Source organism: Paralichthys olivaceus, chromosome 9 (assembly GCF_024713975.1).
Source record: "Paralichthys olivaceus isolate ysfri-2021 chromosome 9, ASM2471397v2, whole genome shotgun sequence".
NCBI classification, from domain to species: domain Eukaryota; kingdom Metazoa; phylum Chordata; class Actinopteri; order Pleuronectiformes; family Paralichthyidae; genus Paralichthys; species Paralichthys olivaceus.
Window position 1 is genome coordinate 14,880,634 of NC_091101.1, and position 24,792 is coordinate 14,905,425.

Genomic DNA, 24,792 nt, shown 5'->3' on the forward strand with positions numbered 1-24,792 from the left:
TTGGAAAATAACTACTGGTCTGAAATGGAAAACTGGCCATTTCCCTGTGGAGCCCAACAGGGTGCAGATTTTCTTTAGGATTCATGAGTAAGCAGCACTAATGCTTATGGAAAACCAGAATTACTAGCGCTAAGCTATTGATTCCAGAAAGCAAAACAGATGGAAGCTGACTGTTCTGTTCGCACAGAAAAGTTACACGTTGCTCAAAAAGATCGACTTCTCTGCTTTAAAATCATAATTTTCAGGCTTTGATATCGTTCGTGTCTTAAATGAGCTGGCTCTGTGTTTGAAGTGGGAATCAGGGGCCAGAGGTTGTCAACCTTTTACTTCTGGGAGGCCAGAGACCCAGAGACCTCCATTCTTTAGAAAGCAACACAATGGATTTCTGACATCCCCGTTACACAGAAGACTTTTGACCTGTGACAAAACTTTGCACACTTTCGCACTTTAAGATATTTATCTCATATTCAACCATAAAAATATTACCACAAAATAAAAGATTAAATAAATCAAACATCATGTAAGATACTCAAAGAATTCAGGTTACATTAAAAAAAAAAAATCTTTACAGATGTTTATGATGAAGAAAAAGACCTCAACTTGACAAAAACTATCATTGTTGATTCCTGCTTTTAGTTTTGTATTGTTACTGTCAATGATCTGAGAATCTGAGGATTGCAGAATCAGTGACATCATTTAAATCATCAATCTTAAAACATTTTAAGCCTTTTATTAACTTTAGTACATCATTAAAAACGTTGTCTATTTTATTATTTCACGATCATTGTTTAATACTGCATTTTAATATTTCTATTTTATATATTATATATATTTCTATTTTATATATTATATATATATATATTATTACTGTATTATTTAATTCCCTTATCTTATTTGCCTCAGTCCTAAAATGTTTTAATCGTGTTTCATTCATGTAAAGCATTTTGTCACTGTGGTTTGATAAGTACAGTATAAATGAAGTTTATTATTATGTTATTATATTAATATATTATTAAATGGCAGAAATGGTATCGAGGCCTCTGGTGACGTACAACTGTGGTTCTAATATTGATTATTTTTGTTTTCATAAAGATGAATATCAGAGCCCTGCGCTGCTCCATTAACTTGTTAAATCATGTTTAGATGAACTGTCTTGACGGCGGTAGAGCACATGACAATAATTATGATTTTAAAAGCTTGTTTCTCTGAATTGAAGAAAAAACAAAACTAAGGCTTCAGGTGTATTCTTGTTAACATATACAATGCACACTGAACAACTGGTTTTAAACTAGGTGAAATAACATTTACAAAGTATAATGTATGATAATTTAAGTGGACATTACTGCCACAGAAAACCTGCTGCAGAAAACCTGCTGCAGCACAATGGTCAGTTCTTCACAAACCATTGTGCTGCAGCAGGTTTTCTTATTGAAAGTGAGTCCACAGCTGGAGGTCCAGTCTCAGAGGGGGTCATCATTTACATTGAAGTGGCTTCAGAGGAGACATTTGTGTCTCACAGTGAAACAGTGCAGCAGCAGCAGCAGCAGCAGCAGCAGCACACGATGAATTCTCTCCTCCCCTCCAGCCTAGAAAGAGGGAGGGAATTACAAGTGAAACTGGGTAAAGGGGGAGGGAGTCTGTAGCAGAGAGAGAAAAAAAGGTGTGGAGCCTCTTACTACCAGGAAAGGAGCACAAGGAAGAGAGGAGCATCAAAGAGGGGGAAGAGAGGAGTAGAGGTTTCATTCAGGGGGAGTTTGGTGGTCTCATTGATTGTTAGGGGGAAAAACAAGAATCAGCTGAGAGAGAGAAAATACATTTTTCTTCTTCTTTCCCCCCCTCACTTCGACAAAAGCTTTTTAAAAGACATTTTCACTCTTCAACTACAAGTGAAGTAAGTAGCCTGATAAAGTCACTTAAATCCTCACTGTGTGTTAATGAGTGTCACATTAAGTGAAGTGTACTACGATTAGAGATGGTGATGTGTGGGAAGTGGAGGCAAGAAGCAGCAGGACAAACCGGCTGCTGCTCCTCACACGTGGCACGAGCCTGACAACTTTTTACACCGTTTCAAAAACCCGCGAATAGCTGAGTGTGTGTGTGTGAGTGTGTGTGTGTGTGTGATAAACTCTTGCTCACACACAGGAGATAAGTGTTGCTGCTCGATCTCCTAATACCCGGGATGGGGGGGGTGTTTCTGTCCTCATGTCTTTACAGTCGTGTCCTCTCTCATCCTGTTTAAAGTCATTCCACAGTCAGTTGGTAAATTCAACGATGCTTCTCACCGCGGAGCATGTAAACACAGAGCCGGTGAGAGAGAAAAGGTTTTTATTTCCGTTTCTGAAATGTATTTTTCTATTTTGGCTGCAAGCAGCAGAGTGGACACGTTCATGTCAGGGACATAAAGGACAGATGATGCCTTCAGGAGCACGCGTTAAAGTCACACGTTTATGTCAGGGACATAAAGGACAGATGTTGCCTTCAGGAGCACGCGTTAAAGTTACAATTTATGTCAACCTATGGCTGGTGATCAACTTGTATGGACGATACATTCTCCAGGTGACAATGAAGGCTGTGAGTTGTTGGTCAGTTGGTTGGTGGATGTGCGACTCTTCAAGTAAATTTGATGATCAATTGATTGAAACTAAATCAACAACAGAAATATACAATTGACTCATCTTTAATCTTATTTTTCAATAATTCATTTTACATTCACTGGTTTCTCAAAAATCTGTGTCTGCTCTATTTACAGATTAGAGTGATTTTGAAACATGTTTATATTACAAAATAGGCCTTTTAAAATGCACCACTGCTGTCTGATGTTATAGTCAATTCATTTTTTCCCCATGGATTTTGTACTTTGTAACCTTGTTTAGATAAGTGCTGTACAAATAAAGTTATGATTATTATTTTAAAGACCCAATTATTAAACCCTATTAAGACAGTAACCGCTTGTAGTATTAGTATTGAGAAAGAGTCATAGCCGTCAAAACAAAAGCCCAACAAATATTTAGCAGCTGCTCAAATGTTAGAAATTGCTGCTTTTTTTTGTTTTAAAATGAAAACGATATATTTAAAGTCAGGACTGTTCATCAGGTGAAATAATCAATATCTGGCCAGCTTGTTAATTATTTTGTGATATCTTATTGAGTAGATAAAAAAATAAAGAGCCTCTGGGTTTAGAGGCTATCGCTGGACACAACAAGGAATCTCAACATTTCGGACAGGATTTGAACATGGCAGCAGACGGGCCTCTCCAGGGCCGGTAACCGGAGCCGGGGGCTGAGGTCATGCAGGCGGGGGGACAGCTGCTGGCCGGGGGCCGGGCAGGCAGGCAGCTCCGAGGGTGTCGTTATTATCATTTTGTTCGGGACTCATTGGGGCAACAGAGGCTCCCAGTGCGTGAGGTTTGTTTTCTTGGAAACTGGTGAGAATAAAGAGTTTGGCCTGCGGTCCTTTGTGTCACACTGAGGTCGATAAACACGGCGGGTCAAGGTCACACACATCCCCGCGGGGAAAAAAGAGCAGGGCTGCATGTGGGAGCAGAAACAGCACAGTTAGACACAAAGACACGTGATGAAGTCAGCGCGTCATGGTCTCTAACTCTAGTCCTGACTCAGAAAGAGCTCTTTTAATAGTTAAATATACAACAAATATCATGTGCAACTATAAATACTCTGTATGGCCTGAACAGTTCAGTTAGTCATGATGGCAACATTGCATCATTCAGCTGCTGTACTCACGTATTTCAGGAAGCAACCTCCTTATATGGCACTGCTCTCAGTGTGGACTTGCCTGCACACACACACACACACACACACAAATGTTTATACTTCTATCTTAGTCAGGACACTCAGGACTACATTCCCTAGCTCCTGACCCTAACCATAACCTTAAAATGTCCTCACTTTCCAAAAATGTCCTCCCTCTGTAGGGTCTATGCTCACAAAGGTACAGGAACACACACACACGCACACACACCAAGGTTTGCCAGCTTTCCTTACGAGGACTGTGCATTGACCTCCATTCATTGTGAGCCATCTAACCAAAACTTTACCACTAAACTATGACCAGCACCTGCCTGACTCTCACTTTAACACAATTTGATGTTAACCAGGATCTCAGATAAGAAGTTTTGCATCTGTGCAGAACCAGGACATAGGTATCTTTTGCATCACCCAAATTTTAACCTCAAATTGACTAGATTTGGTTTTATGAAGAGAATTATTTAAAGGTATTTTTATGTGCTTTTCCTTGATTGCCCGTGCCCCCGTGCCCCCTTTGTACTTATCCAGAGTTCTGCGTTTTTAACCTAACTTAACGCGGCATTCTATCCAAACCAACCCCAATTCGAACTTAATCTAACCTTACCTAATTCTAACCATATTCTAACATAACATAACATGATTCATACTAAACCCTAAAACCAAGTTTTAACCTTCAAAGCTTTGAAAAAGTGACCAAAATGTCCTCGCTTTAAAATGTCAAACAGATATTTTGTGAAAATACACAGACACGCACACTTCACAGTGTTATAACAGGGGCTCGCAGCTGCCTGCCAACACTAAATGCCTCACGTTTTAGCTTGTTTGCAAGTCTTTGTTGTATGTTGACTGTCCTGCGTCACATCAACAGGGACTCTCCTCATTACTATCCAGAACCGGTAGTTAATATTTGTCTGCCTGCTTACCACAGTGACATTATGCTGTTTCTGCATAACCGCGGTTGTACTAAGCAGCATGAGAATCGGTGATAAGTAGAAGTGGATGCAGTGGACCAGGTTTTTGTGTGGGACTTATGTGTCCTGAACCTGTGCACGTGTGTTGATAACCTGAGCTTCAGTACTCACAGAGGAGCACCTGATAGCTCAGTCTCTCCTGGTGCAGACACACAATGTTTCCGAGAGTGACACGTTGCTTTAACAACATTGTCTCCACGTGAGTGTTTGTTGTGTGTTGATACGTGGTCGGGCCGCAGCATAGTAAATCCAATCCATGTGACAGTAGCCTCTTGGCCTCTTATGAACTGTGTCCATTCACACTGTGTTTGTCTGTTCCTTCTTCTGCATCAACACACAAAACACACGTCCTAGTTTCTGCAGTTCAGAGGCAAACTCTCATTGAAATACAAAAGACATAAGACTTTGGTTGCAGATTCATAAAGCTCTGAGTAACTCAGAAATGTTGCTTGTCCCCACACAAATGTGGATTAACACCTATAGTTTTAAACAAATAATAATTATTATATTGTATAATCAGCTTAATTTATTGAAATGAATTGATTAGAATGAAGACATTTCGGTTTAGTGGGCCAGCTCTTCTGGTTTTATCTCCTTTAAATATAATCTCCATTACTATTGCTCAGACAGACAGTGCCAGAATATAGCTTTGGCTAAACTTATCACATATTTTTACACCCAGACAGGACTGCAGTTTTTTTTGTAGTATTCAGATTACTGTAATATGAACCTGTGCTTTAAAGAAATGTACAGATGTAGAAATGGTGGAACAGTTAAGATGAAAGCTTATCATCTTAATTATGTTTTAAAGAGAAAGCTCTTATGGCACTTTTCACCACATGTGTCAACATTTTACTATTTCTGACCAACTGATATTCTGTGACTCATTGAGAAAACCCACTTCTACTACATGTAGTAAAGGAGGAATGACTCATAAACTAAGGCACAATGAACAGTTGTCTTTACTATTTTTAGAAAACACTAAATAATTTTCTTACAGGTCAAACAATTAATCAAGAAAATAATCGGATGATTAATTGGAAACGATCGATAGCTGTGTGAGGCCGTACTTGGCCTCTAAGGTATTAGTGTCATCCCTCATTGGAGACGCTATAGTCAAACCGGTCGCCTCTTAACTGTGTGTAACAGGTCGATTTGTGTGTTTAACATTTACTGAGCAGACTGAAGGAGTTTCCTCGTTACAATGCTTCATTGTTGAGTTTTGGGGAGTCTTGTGTGTGAGTGCTGAGTGGGCTCTCATGGTGGGGTGTCAGTTACCACAGAAATCCCCCTTTTCAAACTCTTAATTCAGCACAAAGCAGTTCACTGGGCTATGGATAATCGCATTACGTGCACCCCCCATGAGCACATACGCAGGCTCATGGGCACACGCAGAGACAAATCTGTCCCATTAGATCTCCTCTGCTTCTCCAGTGTGACACACACACACACACACAAAGGAGATGCCCTCATTAGGAACTACTGAAGCCTTTCCTTGACTGCGAGTGGCTGAGATTGTTCCACCCTCACTTGCTTTCCACTTCTTCTCTGGTTGACCGCCAAACAGAATAGCTGGTTATATTTGGATCTTTGCTTCGTGTTTAGATGTTTTCCAGATGTGTGTGTGTGAGATCCCTTCACATGTCACAATGTGCAGACGTGTCCTGTGTGTACCGTGCGTGTGTGTAGTTTAGAGGTGGTCACGACTAACCTGACTATTTATTCAGTCACGTCATCGGATTCCCTCCTCTGTTTGTGTTTGTGTTTTGTTTGCATAAAAGGCTGAATCATCACTTGCTTTTGACCCAGAGAGATAACGTCAAAGCTAAACTGTGGTTAAATGCTGCTGAAAGACGCCTCTAGTTCGACTCAGTGCTGCTGCTTTCAGGTGGAAATGTCCCCCTTTTAAAAATGTCATCCCTGTATCCAGGACAAAATGTGAGTGCCCAGCATTGTTTCCTCTGGTCAAAATCAAGGGTGTAACAGCCGCTGTGTTGACAGCACAGTGGGTGGACTGCTGACGACAATGAAGAGCAAGGTGTCAGGTACTTAGTTGGAATTTACAAAACAGTGGCTGGTCACACGGGCGATCATTAGGCAAACAGACAGAAATGTCTGCCGTGACTCCAACAGGTCGCTTCACTGAAGCAAACCTAATGAAATATCTCATGGATCAGGAGTGGTTTTACTTTAGGTTCAGCGAGTTGAAAGAGTTTTCAGTAATGGTCATGACTGGGTCATTTTTATTGCAGTTTTGATGTCGTATTGTTATGATTGTATTTCATTTCCCTTTGTTAGTAAAACAATCATCATGAAACTCAGTGGAGGGATGCGATAGGTGTCAGGGAAGAACCAATTCAATTTTGGTGTGGATCTGGATCAGGAAGCAGATCCAGGAATTATGTATTTACATTTTTTTTTTAAGTCAGCCATGTTTAGGGTATGTATTAGTCAATTTAGGGCAGCTTTAAAGGTGGTATCATAAGGAGACAATTGTTCTAGTTGTTGTATTTTGTCCTGTTTATGTTTGAGCTGCAACAATTGGTCAATCAAAAGTAAATGAACCAGAACATTGTAATGAAGCTTACACTTTTACAAACACTGTGGGACATAGCATTGGCCCATGTTTTATGCTTCTTTCTTTGTAGAAATGTATCAACTAACACAGTCTCACATCTCAAAATGCAGATTTTAAAACAAACAAAATCTCCCAATAAATATCTCGGTATGGTTTGTGTTTAATCTATGTTTAAAGTCAAACAAGTAAAGCCTTTCATTGTTAACCACTAAATATAAAATTTACATATATGTTCAAAAACACGACAGAAGTAGTGGTGTCAGAAGCTCCACTAACAAAGACATGAGTTTATTTAAGCAAAGTACGTCACTGAACACCTGCAGGGATGTAGTAACCAAACAGCTGGTGGAATATGACTGAAGCGACTGATGAAAGTCAGACTGCTCAAGCAACACTAATCTCTAACGTCGGTATATGTAATATTAATCTCCTCCATTAATCCATAAACTTTTAGAGGGCAGTAAAAATTCCATCAGAGCCTAAAAGTTTTCAGATATCAGTGATGTAGAACAGACTAACGCATCAAGTCCTTAAGTTTTGAGACGATTGATCGGGTTTGCAGATTTTGACGAAGAGACTTGTGAATTTCATAGATGTCGATCCTTTGTGTCTTCACCTAATTCTGACCGTTATATTATCCTCTTCTCTCCTCTTCCACAGAACAGCAGCGATGATGACGCCCACTCTCATCCAGGCCTACAGGAGGCGCTGGTGGATGGCGGTGACAGCGGTGATTGAAAACCTGCTGTGTTCTGCTGTGCTGCTGGGCTGGGGCTCCCTGCTCATCATGCTGAAGAGGGAGGGCTTCTACTCCCACCTGTGCTCAGGTAATAACTCAACACTATTGTTGGGGTCTTTGAGAACTCACTTAATAACAAGATAATTATAAACTAAAACCCCAATTCACTAAATTGTCTACAAACAACTACACCGGTGTTACATATTTCATTCAAGGTAAAGGGATGTTTTGTTTTGGTTGCCTTTTAATTGCATCATATCTGCTTTACCTTTGGAAACAACGTATGACACAGGAAAAACACCAATTGGCTGTTTCTTCCTTCCACTCTTTGAATTGGTCACATGTAATGGAACACTATTATTCATTGACATTTGGCTGAAACTCTCCCAGTAAAGTGCAACTGGGTAATGGGGGTGAAGACAATAACTCCCATGATCCCACGTTGCTTCACAGCGTACTCAAACTTGTGTTTGGTTATTGCTCTAATTGAGAGACCCCTATTGGCTAAAGTTATCTGAGGAACATATTGTTTAAGTTGGATTTCTGTGATTGGAAATCTCTAATAGTTTGTTGGACGGAACTCATTAGTTATGTTAAAATGTTGGATAACAAATGGAGCAATTCTTTGTCGGCGATTGGCTTTTAATAAAAACCAAATACGTAAGAGAAACAGTTTGTGCAGCAGAAATATGTCTAAACCCGTTTGTTGCCAACACATTGTAGGAAGACCACAGTAATGAAGCGCTGAGTCACAGCATGTTTTCGATTTGTCTTTACACATTCCCAACCCTCCTGTTTCTCCAAAAACCTCCACACTTGTCTCCACAGTGAACTCCTCAGTGCTCGTGACTTTGGGGAACTCCTCTGATGGTGAGGCGGAGGAGTGGCTCAGCTGCGTGGACCAGGAGGAGATGCTAAATCTGGGGTTCACCATTGGCTCGTTCTTGCTCAGCGCCACCACCCTACCGCTTGGTATCCTTATGGACAAGTTTGGGCCGCGCCCGATTCGCCTTGTGGGCAGGTAATGGTTGTAATAAAAAATCTAAACATGATTTCTGTTTGATCAAATTCCCAGTTGCTTTTAAGAAGCAGGATAAAGTAATGCCCATTGCCATTTCTGGAAATAAAAAGAACACACAGACTCTATTGCTCTGTGTGTTCCAGGACAAAGCCTGCTTACTGATTTGAAAACTAACTGAATGAGTGTGAGAGAGTGATTTTCCACTTACACAGAAGACATTATTTGAGGAGGGGGTTCTTCAGTGACGCCCAGGACATTAAAAGAATGTGGCCAAATATGTTGTGAGCCACCTCTTCGAAATCAGTATCAGGTACATTTGACCGAGGGAGTTTCTAGTACAGACAATTCATAAGGACAAAATACAGATGTACTGCAGAATGTACGGAAGTATTATTTACAGACTGGACACAGACAAGCCATGACAGATGTCAGTTGTCAGACGATAGCCAATGGGCTCTGGGATGGGTCAAAGTAGAATTAGAAAATTGGGCCAGTTCATTTGAAAGATTAACCTCCAATAAGGAAACTCCAACAGTCAGATGACCAATGGTGTTAACTCACTTCTTGCCTCTTGGCATTTGGCTGACCAATGGTGTAACTTTGATCTCTTAGTCGAGGGCATTTACAATTCTACAGCTGGCCTCACTGCCACAGTCCAACCCCAAAAAATAGCTGATGGATCACATTCCTGGAGTGGGAGGAGAGAGATGGATCATTTTGTGTGTGAATGAGTGAAAGTAGGTGGGGCTCTACATTGGGTGTGTTTCCACATTGTAGTACATTCTCATAAAACTATTACGCTGCTAGAAATATAATCACACACATGCACTTTCTCAAATTCACAGTTTGAACATCGATGACAGTAGCTGTGCTGGGAGCTGTGATAACGAGATGAAAGCTGATATGAAAAGGAGACGTTTATCTGGAGCTGCAGATTTTGCAGACTCTCTCTGGCAGACAAAACAGCAACTTAACTGCAGTTTAGTGAATAGTTCTGTTAAACAGCTCGTTGTTTTTGTATAATAAAGTTTGAAGAGTTTGAAATGCTCATGTTTTTCGTTGCAGCTCGTGTTTTGGTCTGTCCTGTGTCATGATGGCCGTGTCTGCCTACAACCCTGACGGTGAACACACACACACACACACACACTTGTTATCAGTAAAAAAGCACAGCTGCTTAGTACTGTTTAACTGTGGCAAAAACATGTATCTGCACATTGTGTAACCACACAGTTTCTCTGCTCTGTGAAGCTTCAGAGCGCAGATTGACAAGTGGAAATACTACAATAGTACGACTTACTTGAAGATTACAAGACTGACTAAGGGGCAAGAAGAGCAACATTCTCCATGTTAAGAAATGATGCTGAGGAGCTGGTCTATCTCTTGAATCATGCAACACGTTGTTCAGGCTTAGACAGGGAAGCTCAGTCTATTTTACATCAGATGTACTTGAACATAGTGTAAAAGTGAAATACGGAGACTCCTTGTGTCACGCACACTGGTGCTGGCAAGGGAGAACCCAAAAGCACGCCAACAGACAGTCTTAGTGTGGGCAACGTGGTTTATTCACCGACAGGCTGAGAAAAGACAGGCAGAGGTCAAAACCAGGATATCAGTCCGTACAGCAAACAAATCCGAAGGGGCAGGCAAGAAGGGAATCCAAAATCCAAGCAGGGTAGCAGTCAGGTCAGGAACAGGCAGGCAAGAACACAGAATATAACGCGGGATAGCTAGGCAAGAACACACTAGACAATCTGGCAGGGAGCGAGTGAAAATGACTGGTATTTATACTGAGGAACTAATGAGCAAATGAACTGCAGGTGAGGAGGTGGGCGGGGAAAACCACGTGAGGGAAATGACATGATTGCAAGGCAGGAAGAAGGGCAGGCCCTGAAATGACAGGAGAGTTAGTGATGAGACATAGAACCAAACAAAAAAAACAAAACAAACTAAGTGTTAGTGTAACTACGTTACACCTTAAAACTTTGTTATTCCTGCAATGGCAGCCATGTACTTGTATTTTCAAAGGAAGGGATCCTGCACCTTGAATTTCAAACAGTCAGAATAAACTCCCCTGTTGGTGCCTGTAAATCGAATGTTTTATTCCCTTTGGCGTTTTTATTGAGCCTTTCTACCTTCAGCCTCTTCCACTGTGTAACAGCATCATTATGCTCAACACAGAGTATCTGTCAGATCATCTCACTTCCTCATCCTACATAATTCTTTGGAAATAATGAACATACAAATTGTTGAGGAAGTTTTCTGGAAGCTGGTGAAAGGAGAACTCAGGCAGCAGCTGATGTCTTATGCATAAGCTGTTAATGTAGACTTGATGCATCAAGGAGACCAGATGTCGGAACAATAACCAAACGCTAACAGAGTAACATGAGCTATTGTCACCCACAAGTCTGAAGATGTCTCTCAGTATATCTTCCTCTACTTGCATCACCCATTCTAACAGCACATCCATGAATGGCTAGAATTGCTGTCACTCTCTATGTTACATGTAGGCTTTTGTATCCTACTGGATAGTTCAGACTAAATATGTATTCCTAAATCACATTGAAGTTGGTGAGAGTTGAAGTTGGTGCCTCTGTCTGGTGCTTCACAGTTCAATATGGAAGTTCCTAAGCGTAGACACTATGTTTCACTGTTGGTTGGCCCTTTATCTATAACGTGATCTGGGGTACTGTTTAGAGAGAAGGGATTATCTGTGGAATCTTCAAGTGTAACATAAATATACAAAGTTTGGCTCTCGGTGAAAACAGTAGACACACAGTCTACCACACTTGTTTCTGAGAGAGTAAATCACTTTAACTCTTCCTCTGTTTCCTCTTTGTTGATTTGCAGTTTTGTCAGCACTCATCTTCTTGGCTCTGTCCATGAACGGCTTTGGAGGCATCTGCCTGACCTTCACCTCGCTCACGGTGAGACACAAAACCAACAGGAAAACACACAGAACCTGACAAACACCACATCACTGATACATGATGAGTCAATGGTCAGTTCTCTCTTTTATAAGATCCATTTGGTTATTGTTGAACAGGCGGGCAGAGTCATTTTCACGTTTCCTCTATTTTTGATGGTTAAAGATATCAAACGTAACAATTCTTCATTGAAATGTCTAAAAACAACTAGACCTCTGTTATATAATTTGTTGACTTGTGTACTTACATTTTCTAAAATGTTTTCAACAAAGTTAAACAAGAGTTTTATTAATAAATGGTGCAATCGACGTATGACGATGGAAAAACAAATTTGTAGTCTTTTAGCCAGTTAGCCGATCAGCCAGTTTTTTCCTTCCACTGTTTGTATTGGTCGATCGTAATGGATCAGGATTGCTGTTTAATGTGTAACATGGATAAGACTTTAATAAACTATCTCATCAGTGAACATGAGTCATGTCAGGTAGATTTTCATTGGCAATGGTGGTGAAGACAACAACTCCCATGATCCCATGCTTCTTCATGACATCAGAAAACTAGGTCCTTTGTTTTTGTTTTGATTGAGAGACTCCCCTACTGGCCAAAGATAACTGATTTGTTTAGGTTTCGCTGAAACGCCTGAATTTTAACAGCAATCATGTTCGTCTGGACTCAATGGACAAAGAACCAAATAAGAATGAGACGGAAAACATCACCATGTAGAGGAGGATAAATATCAAGGGTATTATCACGATATTGTAGAGAACTGTGCACTGGGCCAATTTAAAAAGCACTGAAACTGCAAAAACAAGGGAAAAAATTCAGTGGTTATACAACAGATATTCTGAGAAAGTATGAATGTGTGCTTGTGTTCCTGGAACCACTGAGAAGAGTAGTTTTGGTAGTTGGGTCTCTCAGTGTATTTGGGTCCTCTGTTTGTCTCAGCTAAAGCAACAGTGTGTGTTGTGACAGGGAGCTTGTGTTTATTTACGTTCACTTCAGGCATGTGTGTTTGCGTGTGAAGTGTCAGCTGGTACCAGCATTATTATAGTGTTTGATTGTTGTGTCCTGGAGAGTATTTAAGATGTGCTGTGTGTCGGTGTGCACGGTATGTTAACAGTGTTCCGTCTGAGCTGCACATGACTTCCCCCAGATGGAAACTCTCCCATCTGTGTTTCCACCAATGACGGCGCGCGGCTGACCACACACACCCCCCAAAGCTCGGCCCACTCACCTCTATTCAAAACAATCAAGGCCACACTTTCTCTTTTCTCCTTTGTTCCCTCTCGCCTTCTTCCTCTTTCCTTAATCCCTACTTCCTGTTCTCTCTGTTCTCCGCAGCATTCCAATGCAGACCCTTTTCAACTCTGCATGACTGTGCACACGTGTGAATGTACAAACGTGTGCACGTGCTTGTGTAAACGCAGGGAGACCAACATGAAGCAGATGTCTAGATAGTGAAGGTCCAAGCTGAGGGTCATGTGTCTCATGCTGAGACAAATGCCCGTCTCCTCTGTAGCCTGAATTTAGAGAAAAGAAAAGCTAAAACACCTGCGTCTGTCTCTCTGTGGACTAAAGGCCAGTTTGTACTTCTGCCTTGAATCAGTGCTGTGTGTATGGTGCAGGTACAGCAGCCTGAAGTTCACGTCTTTTGGAAATGTAACTATACATTTGGGTGAAGCTGAACACAACAACTATGACTGGTCCATATGAGAGCAAGTCTCATCTGTCTTAAACACAAAACTCTTCCTTCTTCTGCCCAAGTCAGTTCTAAGGTCACACACATCATCTCCTTGTCATTGTTGGTAGTGTAGAAACTTCAATGCTTATTAGAGATTTGTTGGTTTAATTGCAGAGCGACACAGCGACACACTTTTGCTCAAGTATAAAAGCTCTCAAGGACACAGGCGTAGGCTGCAGCCTGGGCTCATAACGATGTTATGCAAATGTATAAACCAGGCTTTAATTAGGTTGAAGTGATATTGAGCACCGTCAACTTTGCCCCATATCTTACTGAAACTGCTGATAAATGGCTTAAATGGCTGTTTTTACATGAAGAAAAATGTAAAAGAAATTTGTGGAAAGGTGGAATTGTGAACATTTCAGTTAGTTTCAACATTTTTCGAATAATCAAATAGTAAGTTGTTAATTAATATTGAATGGATTTTAGGTTCTTATCTGAGAAAAGGATGACACATATTATTTTGCACATGGATACACACGTCAGTATTTATGTATTTTTGGCACATATACATACACCCCCCTGTAACCCTGTATGACCCCTATGTCTCTTTCTTATTGCGTTGGTTTTGCCGTCATTGACTGACCTCCATACGGTTGTTGTTGTTCTGAAGAGTGGATGACGATACAGGCTCTCTGTCTCACACACACACACACACACACACACACACACACACACACACACACACACACACACACACACACACACACACACACCCAACATGATTTAAACCATGTGCTTGAGTGGAACAGCTCATAATAGATTATAAAGCAGTTACTGTTGAAGGAAAATAAGTTCTTTAATTGTCAGTTTCAAAATGAAGGAACCAACCCTCTGATGTAGAGACAATTCATCAATTACAATCACAAAAATACATGTGAACATTATCTGACGTCATAAAGAGATTACTTTTGTATAAAACATTAAAAAAAAACTAAGGAAAGTTTCCATTTGTTCTTGTTTTATACTACTAATACATCTAGAGGTTCACTTTTTAAACAAACTGGCAAAAGGATCATAAGAGGCCAAAGAAATATGTGTTTTGCTTGAAATTTCAAATGTTAGAAATAGTGAACTAGGTTTTCAGCAGAGCGCATTCTTCCACCAACTTCATCCTAACTTATAGATAACCCATAGATATTAGTTTGCTTAGGTTTGTTTTCATCAAGATCAAGCCAAATCTCACAATTTTTGAGAAGATGAAGAAGAAAAATCCTGAATCTGCTTCTGTGTCAAAATGTAATGGGTTCTTTTCTTGGCCCTTGTCACATCCTTCCACTAAGTTTCGTGGAAATCCATTCAGTAGTTTGTACGTAATCCTGCTGACAAACAAACAAACCACTGGCCAGGGGCAAAAAACACAACCCCAATTAATCTGTACAATTCAAACAAACCTGTAACTGTGTATTTAGAGGCCGCTTGGTTTCAGGTGTTCAGGACATTATTGTGTTTTTAGTGAAAGTGGATCAGAGTGTATGTATGTTGGCACATGTATAAGGTTAATAAAAAGAATAATTAAAGTAACCTTAAATATAAAGGTCATGTATATTTAAAATGAAAGAAACATTTGACAAAAGCGGAAAAAAGCAAAAAGTATTGATATTAAGAATTTACAGTTTTTTAAACTTGAATTCTTCATCGTGACACTGTAACTAAATGAAAGTTTGAGGTTCGCCCTGCAGCTCGCCATGGACGCATTTTGTTTCAGCCCTTACATAATTTAAAACTGGTCTGAAAAAAAAAAAAAGTAATTAGTTTAGACTGATCTCCTGCATCATTAACTAGTGTGAAAACAGCCATGTGGTTTTGAAGTTCATACGAGGGCACAGTTGCGTAACATGTGGAGGAGGGACCAAGGATGCCGCCGCGCCCCCCTTTTCTTTTACACTAACAGATGTGGGAATGCCCTTCAACTCAGTCCTGGTTCCTCATACGAGAGCTAATAAAAATCTGCTCAGCAGTTAAAGGCCATTGAAGAGAATTGGCTCTTAGAAAGATGATTTGGGTCGGATATCAACAAAATAAGAAATCAAGAGTCAATGTTTGGGTTGAGACAACGTTTTTACGACTGAACACTTCTTATGTCTGCTTGCTTAATACAGCGGCTGGAGGCTGCATGTTTCAAGGTTGTCTGTCTGTCTGTCGCAATTTTGTGGACAAAATATCTCAAGAGAGACGAGAGGAAATTTCTTCAGATATACAAACTTTCAGTTGGACTCAAGGATTACATGATCAGAATTTGGTGATCAAAGGTTAAGGTCGCTGTGACCTCAGAAATCACGTTTTGTGCCTTGTGAACGTAACATTTCAAGAAGTCTTCCGGGATTCCTTTTAAATTTGGAACAAACGTTCACTTAAGGTCACAGATTGACTGATGTTGATTTGTGTGTCAATGGTCAAGTTCTCTTGTCATGTTTTTGGTGTTCTGAACTCAGTATCTTAGGAACACCTTGAGGGAATGGCTTGAAATTTGGTACAAACTTTCTTTTGAACTCAAAAATGAACTGATTCGATTTTTGTCATTGAAAGTCAAAGGTCAATGTAACTGTGATTTCACAAATTTCTGTTTTGTTGCTTGTGAACGTGTTATCTCAACAATGCCACAAGAGAATATTTTCCAATTTGGCAAAAATGTTCACAGATTGCATGTTTGGATTTGAGTGGTCAAAGGTCCAGTAGGCTTCACAAACCATATTTTTGGCCTCTTGAAAATGGTATCTCAAGTCTGCCTTCTGGGAAATATTCCTAATTTTGACCAGTTGTGTACTCAGAGATGAACTGATTCGATTTCAGTGATCGAAGATCACAGTGCCCTTATATGAGACTGAAACTGCACAGGATGGTGGATACATATAACCACAGGGTGGTTATTTTAGATGTGTTATGTAAGTTCTCTGCAGCTGGACACGAGGACAGTGCCAATGCTGTGATGAATAAAGATTTGACCCGTTCAGTGAGAAGCTGAGGTGCAGAGAAGAAGCCGACTCTAATCAGCTGCAGTTTAGTGTTTCCTGCTGGGTGCTCTGCAGAGAGAGGAGCTGCAGCTGTAGCTTGAGGAGATCAAACGAAAAAAGAAGCTCCCACTACGTCTCTCATTCATCGTCACTACTTTTCATGTACCTCTCTCCTTCCTTTCTCTCCTTTTCTCTTTTATTCCACTTTGTCTACTTGCGTCTACCTCTCCTCCACCAGTTCAGAGCTGCATAAAAAGTTCAGTGCTCATTAAGTCTTAATTAAACTCAGTGCCAAAGTCTTACAACACTCAAATGAGTGAGCACAGCACGAGTAGAGCTGGGACTGATTAGTCGCGACAAGTGAACAGCCAAAGCTCCGTCTGTGTGTGACTTTCTGACACCGGTTGACCCTCGTGTGCCTCCACGCGGTCATGTGTTTCCGTCCCCGTCCCCCTGGCAGCGCGAGCATGCACGACATGCTGCAAGGTCCTGTGTGAAACCCATTTCATGGGAATTGCCAGAACTCAGCGCAGGGAACCTTGTCTGTTTCTGGCACATGTACTGACACATACATTCACATGTTTTTCTCGCCTTCCTCCTCACACACAGGTCTCAGGCGGCTGTCTTACGCTTCTGAAAGCAAACATCAGTTCGCTGATATCTCACATGGCTGGAATATCTTTGCTTTAACATTAGTAAGAGATGCAAACTCCCCTGTGTGCTCAGAGGGCCCTCGTCTGCATTCCACAATCCTCCGCAGCCACAGAGTCCCGGCGCTGCGGGTCTCATGGCCACAGACGGGCTGTGAAGTTTCTCAATTCTCAGAAGCACTCAATGAGGATGGGTGTTCTCGGGGATATTTTACTCAAATCACTCAGACAGTCTGACTCTTCCTCGAACATCCCAAGGAAAGCTTTCTTTTTTCCCGTTTACCTGCCAACCACATGTCAGTGACCTCCCGCTTTCCTGTACTATCCACCTATAGACCTTAGTCTGCCATAGGGTAAGACAAGAGTCAATAATATATATACATGTATTGGTATATGTATAAACTCTGATCTAGTACTACAGCTGTACATAGTAAATGTGTAACACAAGGTTAGCTGACACCAGCTGAAGTTTGGGAAACCATGGTCTGTGTTAAGGGGGAATTGTGAGCGTGTCATGCAGCACACATTTAAAATCCCACACATGTGATATTTTAATCGTGACTGACCCATTTAAAAGTCTAATCAAAGGACACTGAGTGAGTTGTCAGCACAATAGGTCATTGTTATGTTGCTAAGCTACTTACTACTGTAAATAGGTCGATCTAATATATGATGTCTTAGTGCCTGGTGCCCGCCACCTCGTCCCCTACCCGGTGTGTCATGCTGGGTCTGGGTCTGATGAGCCCTGTGAAGTTAAACAAGAGCTGGCTATAGGTCGGTTTCCACATGTTTAATCCTAACTCAAAGAATTAGTTGAAACTGGAAAGAAAAAAAAGAGCCTGAGTGTGTGAGGATGGCTTAGTCTTTGTTTGAACTGTGGGGTCAGCACCCAAACTGGGTCATGACTCTGTTTCTTGTTTCCCATGACATGGAAACTAATATTTTTTTAATGAGTCTGCTCTGCGGGGAGAGAGAGGTGTTACTGGGTCCAAACTCTGGAGGCAGGACAGGTCCTTCACAGTTTCAATTAAGGGAGAGCAGTTCACTCAGGCTGGTTCATCCTGCTCACACAAAGCAGCTGTCTGCCCTCTGCTGGTCATAACAACACACTCCTACACTAAAGTGTGGACAGCACAACGGCTTCTTTTGTTGAGGTATAAATCATCTTATTTAGATATTTAGTGTGATGACCTGTGTTTATTGTGTGGATTTACATCATATAGTTTCTCATGTCTCCTTCCCTTTGTCCCTGCAGCTCCCCAACATGTTTGGCGCCCTGAGCTCCACCGTCATGTCTCTGATGATCGGCTCCTATGCTTCGTCGGCTGTCACCTTCCCTGGAGTCAGGGTAACTTAAACAATGACTGTTATACTGACACACTTTGTGCTTCTCTAAAAGAAAACATAAAAATAAGCAGCAACAATACTATGTTATGATGCCTTTGGAACTTGGTACTGAAAATTATTCATTCAAGTTTTTGAGAAATTGCAGCTCACAGAAAGAACAAAAGTTCAAGTCCCATAGAGAACTGTCCCCCAACGATGCAATGATTTTTATTACAGAGCATTATCGCCTCTTTCAGCTCGTGTTGGTTCTCCACAAATGCACATTGTTTAAAGCAGCAGCAAACAAACCCTGATGACCACTGTGTGTTTCCTGCCCAACACAGAACAACACATCTCACAACTATCTGAACATAGTCAAGTTTTTTTACCAAAACAAATGAAAACATGACTCTAAATTAAAACAAATGTCGTTTTGCGTCAGCAACTGCGACAATAACAATGTGATAATAATAAGTCAGTATTGTGTTAAGAGTTATTTCTGTGCCCCCCCCCATGTGACATATCATATCAGTTAATGAAGCTTTTGTAGCAAATGCAATTTACTTAACAAATCTTGTTTGTCTCATTTTGAAAAACATACTCCATTACCAGTAAATATTCAAACAAAAGATACACAACAAAATAGTTTCCCATTCTGCACTTGTAAATGTGGAATTCCACTTTCAGGATCAATATATTCATTAGAAACTTGTCTAGAATATGTAATGACATTTTTACTCTGTTAAGTTCACATCAAGATTACTTCTAGATTAAATATTATCTTTCAATTAAATCCACATGATGATAAAACAAAGACTCAGGCTCACCTGTCTGACTCGCTCCTGTTTCTTCGCAGCTGATCTACGATGCAGGCGTATCCTTCCAGGTGATCATGTGGATGTGGGCTGGTCTTGCTGGGACTGTCTGTCTCAACTGTTTCTTAAACTGGCCTGCAGAAGGTTTCCCAACACCTGAAGAAGTGGACTACAGGTTAGTGAGACAGCCAGTCTGTTCCTTCGTCACATCTCAGTGATTAGAGAGCGCATACCTGGACCTTCACCCCAACCCAAACACTGATGTGTGTCTGTGTGTATTCAACAGTAAGATCCTCACTATGAAAGAGCTGCCATCATCAGACCAGAAGATGGTATCAGAGACACAGAAACAGAAAAATGGAGACGTGCAACACTCGACAGAGAAGCTCTCTAATGGTCCTGACCCGGCACCCAGTAAGTCAGAAGTCAAGAAATTGTTCTTTTTTGCAGAAATGTTTCTGCATTTTTGTCTTTTTAATCCTATTGTGACAGGTTTACAGACTAGATTTCCCTCAATTTTTACCATCAATCTTAAGCAATAAATCCTAATCGTCAGGCCTGAGCTTCCATCATATATGTAAATAAAAACAGATGCATTCTTTTGTCGAGGTGTAACTTTTCCATTTAATAAATGAGGAATTCTCCTTCTCTCTTAAGATGCTGTTCCGTTTCGCCGGTCCGTGTTCTCTCCCATCTTCCTGTGGAGTTTGGTTACCATGGGGATGTCCCAGTTAAGGATCATCTTCTTCATGGGGGCGATGAACAAAATGCTGGAGTTCGTGGTCACGCATGGTGAAGAGCATCGTAAGTGTCAAACCCTCAACCACAGCCGCAGCAAACACTTTCATTTATTGTACATTATTAATAACTTCGATGGAATATTGAATATCGAATATCTCTCTTTATATTTCAGCTACCGAGCAGCTGGTTTTGGAAGCAGAAACGAATGGTGAGCAGTGTAATAATGTGGCTTAAAATACTTTTTGTAACTGATTTGTAAAAATCTAAACTTTTGCTCATTCTATTTCCCTCAGTGGGTTTCTACTCTTCTATCTTCGGCACACTGCAGCTGCTGTGTCTTCTCACATGTCCTCTGATTGGATACATCATGGACTGGAAGATGAAGGAGTGTAACGAGGAGACGACCGCTTCCTCAGGCACAGAGCAGAGGTACATCCCGAGTCAAGATATGGCCAGGACACATAGGGAGGGTCCATCTTTATATACAGTCTGTGGTTATGACCATAGACTGTGTATAATGATGGTATAAAGACAGTTGTGGCATTTTGATGAAATATGGTGAACATTGATGTAAAGTTTAAATGTGAGTGTGGTGATGATGTAGCACCTTTGTGTTTGCCTCATCAGACAGACCAGTGGAACCAAGAGGGACCGTAAGATTCAGAAAGTGACCAACGCCATGAGAGCCTTCATCCTCACCAACGTGCTGCTCATCGCTTTTGGATGCTGCTGCCTCATAGACAACCTGCCTCTACAGGTAGAACATACAAACACATACGTTACAGCAGCAAAGGAACAAGAACACTAAGAAAAGAATAAAAAGTACCAACACTCACATTGTTTCGTTTTCTGTTCCTTTTAGATTTTGACCTTCATCCTCCACACCATGGTCCGAGGTTTCATCCACTCCTGCTGCGGAGGCCTTTACGCTGCTGTGTGAGTGCTCATATCAATAATAATGAAATTCTCTGTAATGTTCTTTCTTCCTTGAACCTGGAGTGTAGTTCCGCCTGTTGTTTCAAACTCTCTGTAACCACCCGCTATCTCTCCCACAGCTACCCGTCCAACCACTTCGGCACCCTGACAGGCCTCCAGTCCATGATCAGCGCCGTGATCGCTCTGCTGCAGCAGCCGCTCTTCATCACCATGGTCGGACCCCTGAAAGGAGACCCCTACTGGGTGAGGAGAGACTCTTATTAATGCAACTATGCACTTATCACACTGAGACACACAAATACACAAGGTCTCAGCATAGTTCATTGTGACAGGAAGTGCATAGGGTCAATCTAACTCTCACTGGAACTTTTTATATGAATTATGTAGTTATTTTACTCTCATGCAACAAATCAGTTTGAACTAACAAAATATATTACACTAAATCTAAATTTAGCATAAACTCACAATCTCTGACTCTGTTTAATTCTCCTCCCTACTTACTTAGTGATTGATAATATATTAATATAAGTGAAGTAACTGAAAACTAAACTGAGGTTATCCACTCACACTGCCATGGTGAGTGAGAGTTAAGGAGATCAGTTATGTTTTTAAGAGTAAAATTAAATAAGAAGTAACTTGTGTAATTTCACATGTTAACTTTAGTTTTTTTCTGGACCTAAGTGCAGACACAAAGATCAGCAGGGGAAGTTCAGTGATTGATTCCAGTAATTTAACAGAAAAGCTTTGATTGGATCAATTGTCCCTCAATAAAGGAAAAAGTAAAAACTGGAGCCAAGCTCCAAAACAAAAATACACTGGGTGCACCAAGACCAAATACATAACGGAGGCAGGGATAATGAAACACAGGTAAAACACATAGGGAAACACAGGCGGGAAACAGGTAAGACAGGAAATAACCAAGTAGGAGACACAAGGAAAGTCAAAACCAAAAATCCAAATATATAAAACAAAGTCCCAACATAAGCAGAATCCAAACAAAGTCTCTGAAACGTTCAACAAGCGGACAGAATAATGACACGTAAATAAAAGCAAACATGCATTCCTCAGCCCCGATTAATTTAAATCAATACCAGAGTAAATATTTTAAGTCGTAGTTATATAAATACATAATGTGAGCGGCACGGCTCTATAGATGTTGACAGCGTCAGCCTGTAGGTTTTGGCAATCGCCTGTCTTTTCCTCCAGCGCTACCACCAAGTTTATATAAACATCTGTTCCAGAAATTCACTTTGCCTCAAGAAATGGCCAGATGTTTGTTTGAGCCTTTCACTTTGCATCCAGCTGTAGCATCAGGAATATTTCAGTTGCTAAATACCTGCTAAACTCATCATCCCTCAGATCAACCTCAGCCTGCTGATCGCCTCACTGTCCGGCTTCCTGTTGCCCGGTTACCTGTTCTACCACCGCAGACACCTGCTGAGGGAAAAGGAGGCCAGAGACAAGCAGGCCGGCGAGCAGGAGATGCAGGCGCTCAACCACAGCGAGGCCAACGGCTTCAAGCCCCACACCAACGGCCTCGCTGCTGTCGAGGCCTAAAAGACACAAAGGCCGAGGATTGGGAAAATGTAGGATTTATTTTTGTATGTGCCTTCAGAAGGAGATCTGGCAATCTATTCATCCAAATAAATATAGTTTGACATTGGGTTTTTTCCGTGGCCATTACTGCTGCAAATTTCGCTCCGCACAACAAACCTATCGCAGATCAAACAGAGCCCACCGCCCCACCCACCAACCTAGTGTTACAGGAGAAGTTGTGTCATCATCATTTGTTGCTGTTTATTTATTCTAGTTGAGGTCAAATTCATGTGATTTAAAGCCATGGATGTCACTCGCACGCCCAGACACGCTCACAGATCCTGGTGTATCCGCTGCGAGGCATACCACACGCAACACGGTACTTGAAAAGCTGTTAAACAGTCGCTTCAGATAATCATCATAATCCTCGCTAACACCAAAGAACAGCTAATGATAATAGGAACGTTTCACTTTGTAGTTCAGTTTTGTTTGAGATGTGTGCTTATGAAGCAAACGTTTAGTAGTGTTGTTTCCACTGTAAAGCCCTCAGCAAAAGCTTTAATCATACTTCATCACACTAATAGGAGCGTACAAGCTACCAAGGAAAATGTAAAGCATAAGAAACTCTGAATACTCAACCTTTTGTACGTATAAAGAAGGTTTTATGAGTATTTTCAGAGCGTAGTTATTCACACAGACACGCACAGATAGGCTGGTTGTAGAGACACATATCTACCTCCTCTGTTTCCTGTTTTTGTACTGTCTCTCTGCAGCCGACTCCTATATCTGTCCATCATTTGTTGTTTTTTGTTTCAAAGTTCACCCCAAATAAATTTAATCACAGCTAAAGTTTTTCCTTGTGCATTAATGTACTTTAGCCCTTGCATTTCTGTTTTTTTTTTTTATTTCACAAGTAAATTTTTTTTTTTAAAACAGACACGTTTGTCAGTGTTGTTCAACACTTTGTACTGCTTTATGCACAGAAATGAACTAGTGTGTATAAAATATGTATTTAAGTGTCTTTTTATACTCTAGCTGCAGTAGCTTTAAAAAGGGAAGCGTTTGTTTCTGTATCAGCAAATGTTGTTTTGTAGTGTGCTGATTATGAATGAAGCTCATGTGATTTGCTTTGTATTCAGCTTTTTGCCTTTTTTGTGACATTTTTTGTGATGGCTGCTTCAATGCTCAGCCACATGATGAAAAAATATATCAAAATAGAAAAGTGTTCATATCTTCAAACGTGATCACACAATGTACTGTATCTAGTCTGTACCTGCAAGTGTCATGTAGATTTATAAAATCAATTGTAATCTATAATTTTGAAATTCTCAACTCAATTTCAGAGTGAAGACAGCTTTAGAGAGTTTCTTGTTTCATGCATTTCTTTTTCTGCTTTTCTGTTATTTTTCACCCTGAGGACAAACAAGACTGTTTCAAAGTTTCAGCTCTGTGCCTTTGTCTTACCTTCATCACATAGTGAGTGGGAGATGCATTTCTGTGCCAAACGTAAACCAAAGCCATGATTAGAGACTGCAAAGCTTGCATTTAGTACAGTTCTATTCCTCAGGAGAACCTACAAACAGAACATTAGTCCTGCAGTTAACACCAGTCCAGTCATAATGTTTGGTTTTTGTTGATAATCAGATGTGTTCTTCAGATTTCTCAGTTTAGAGGCTGGAGTTGATGTTGAGTTTAAAAACCGATGAGTACATTTCATTCACTGTTGGAAAGATTTTTCAGTTTGGCTTATGTCAAAACTTTCTTTTCACATTACAGTATTTAATGTTGAAAACTGTCAGATCTCTATTAATGCTGGATTGGTAATAGTTCTATTACCAATCCATATTAGTACCTACTTGAATTGTTGTTTAAAGTTTAGTTAAATCAACACCTCACAGTCTCACACACTTTCCTTTATCTGTGTTTTAATACTGTACAGTCTACACTAGCTTGCTGAGTAGTCTCTCCTCACCATCAGATTTATTGTGCTGGTATGTCTTGCTAAATGTACGCCTTTCTTTCCTGCCTTCAATCAATATATCCAGCTTGAGCGTTTGAAAAATAAAAATATGAATGTAAACATCTAGTCTTAAGTGGCT

General features: G+C 40.7%; 1 protein-coding gene across 1 annotated transcript; it reads left to right on the forward strand.

The window, feature by feature from the left end:
* The first annotated feature begins 1,608 nt into the window (after positions 1-1,608).
* On the forward strand, positions 1,609-24,773 carry slc43a1a (solute carrier family 43 member 1a). The gene is made up of 15 exons (XM_020082998.2): positions 1,609-1,891; positions 7,974-8,140; positions 8,881-9,073; positions 10,139-10,194; positions 11,921-11,997; positions 18,595-18,687; positions 19,522-19,655; positions 19,767-19,894; positions 20,138-20,284; positions 20,394-20,429; positions 20,515-20,650; positions 20,849-20,978; positions 21,084-21,157; positions 21,277-21,400; positions 22,517-24,773. The coding sequence occupies exons 2-15, from the start codon at positions 7,984-7,986 to the stop codon at positions 22,712-22,714; spliced, it is 1,683 nt and encodes a 560-aa protein (XP_019938557.1). The 5' UTR covers positions 1,609-1,891; positions 7,974-7,983; the 3' UTR covers positions 22,715-24,773.
* Positions 24,774-24,792: the final 19 nt, after the last annotated feature.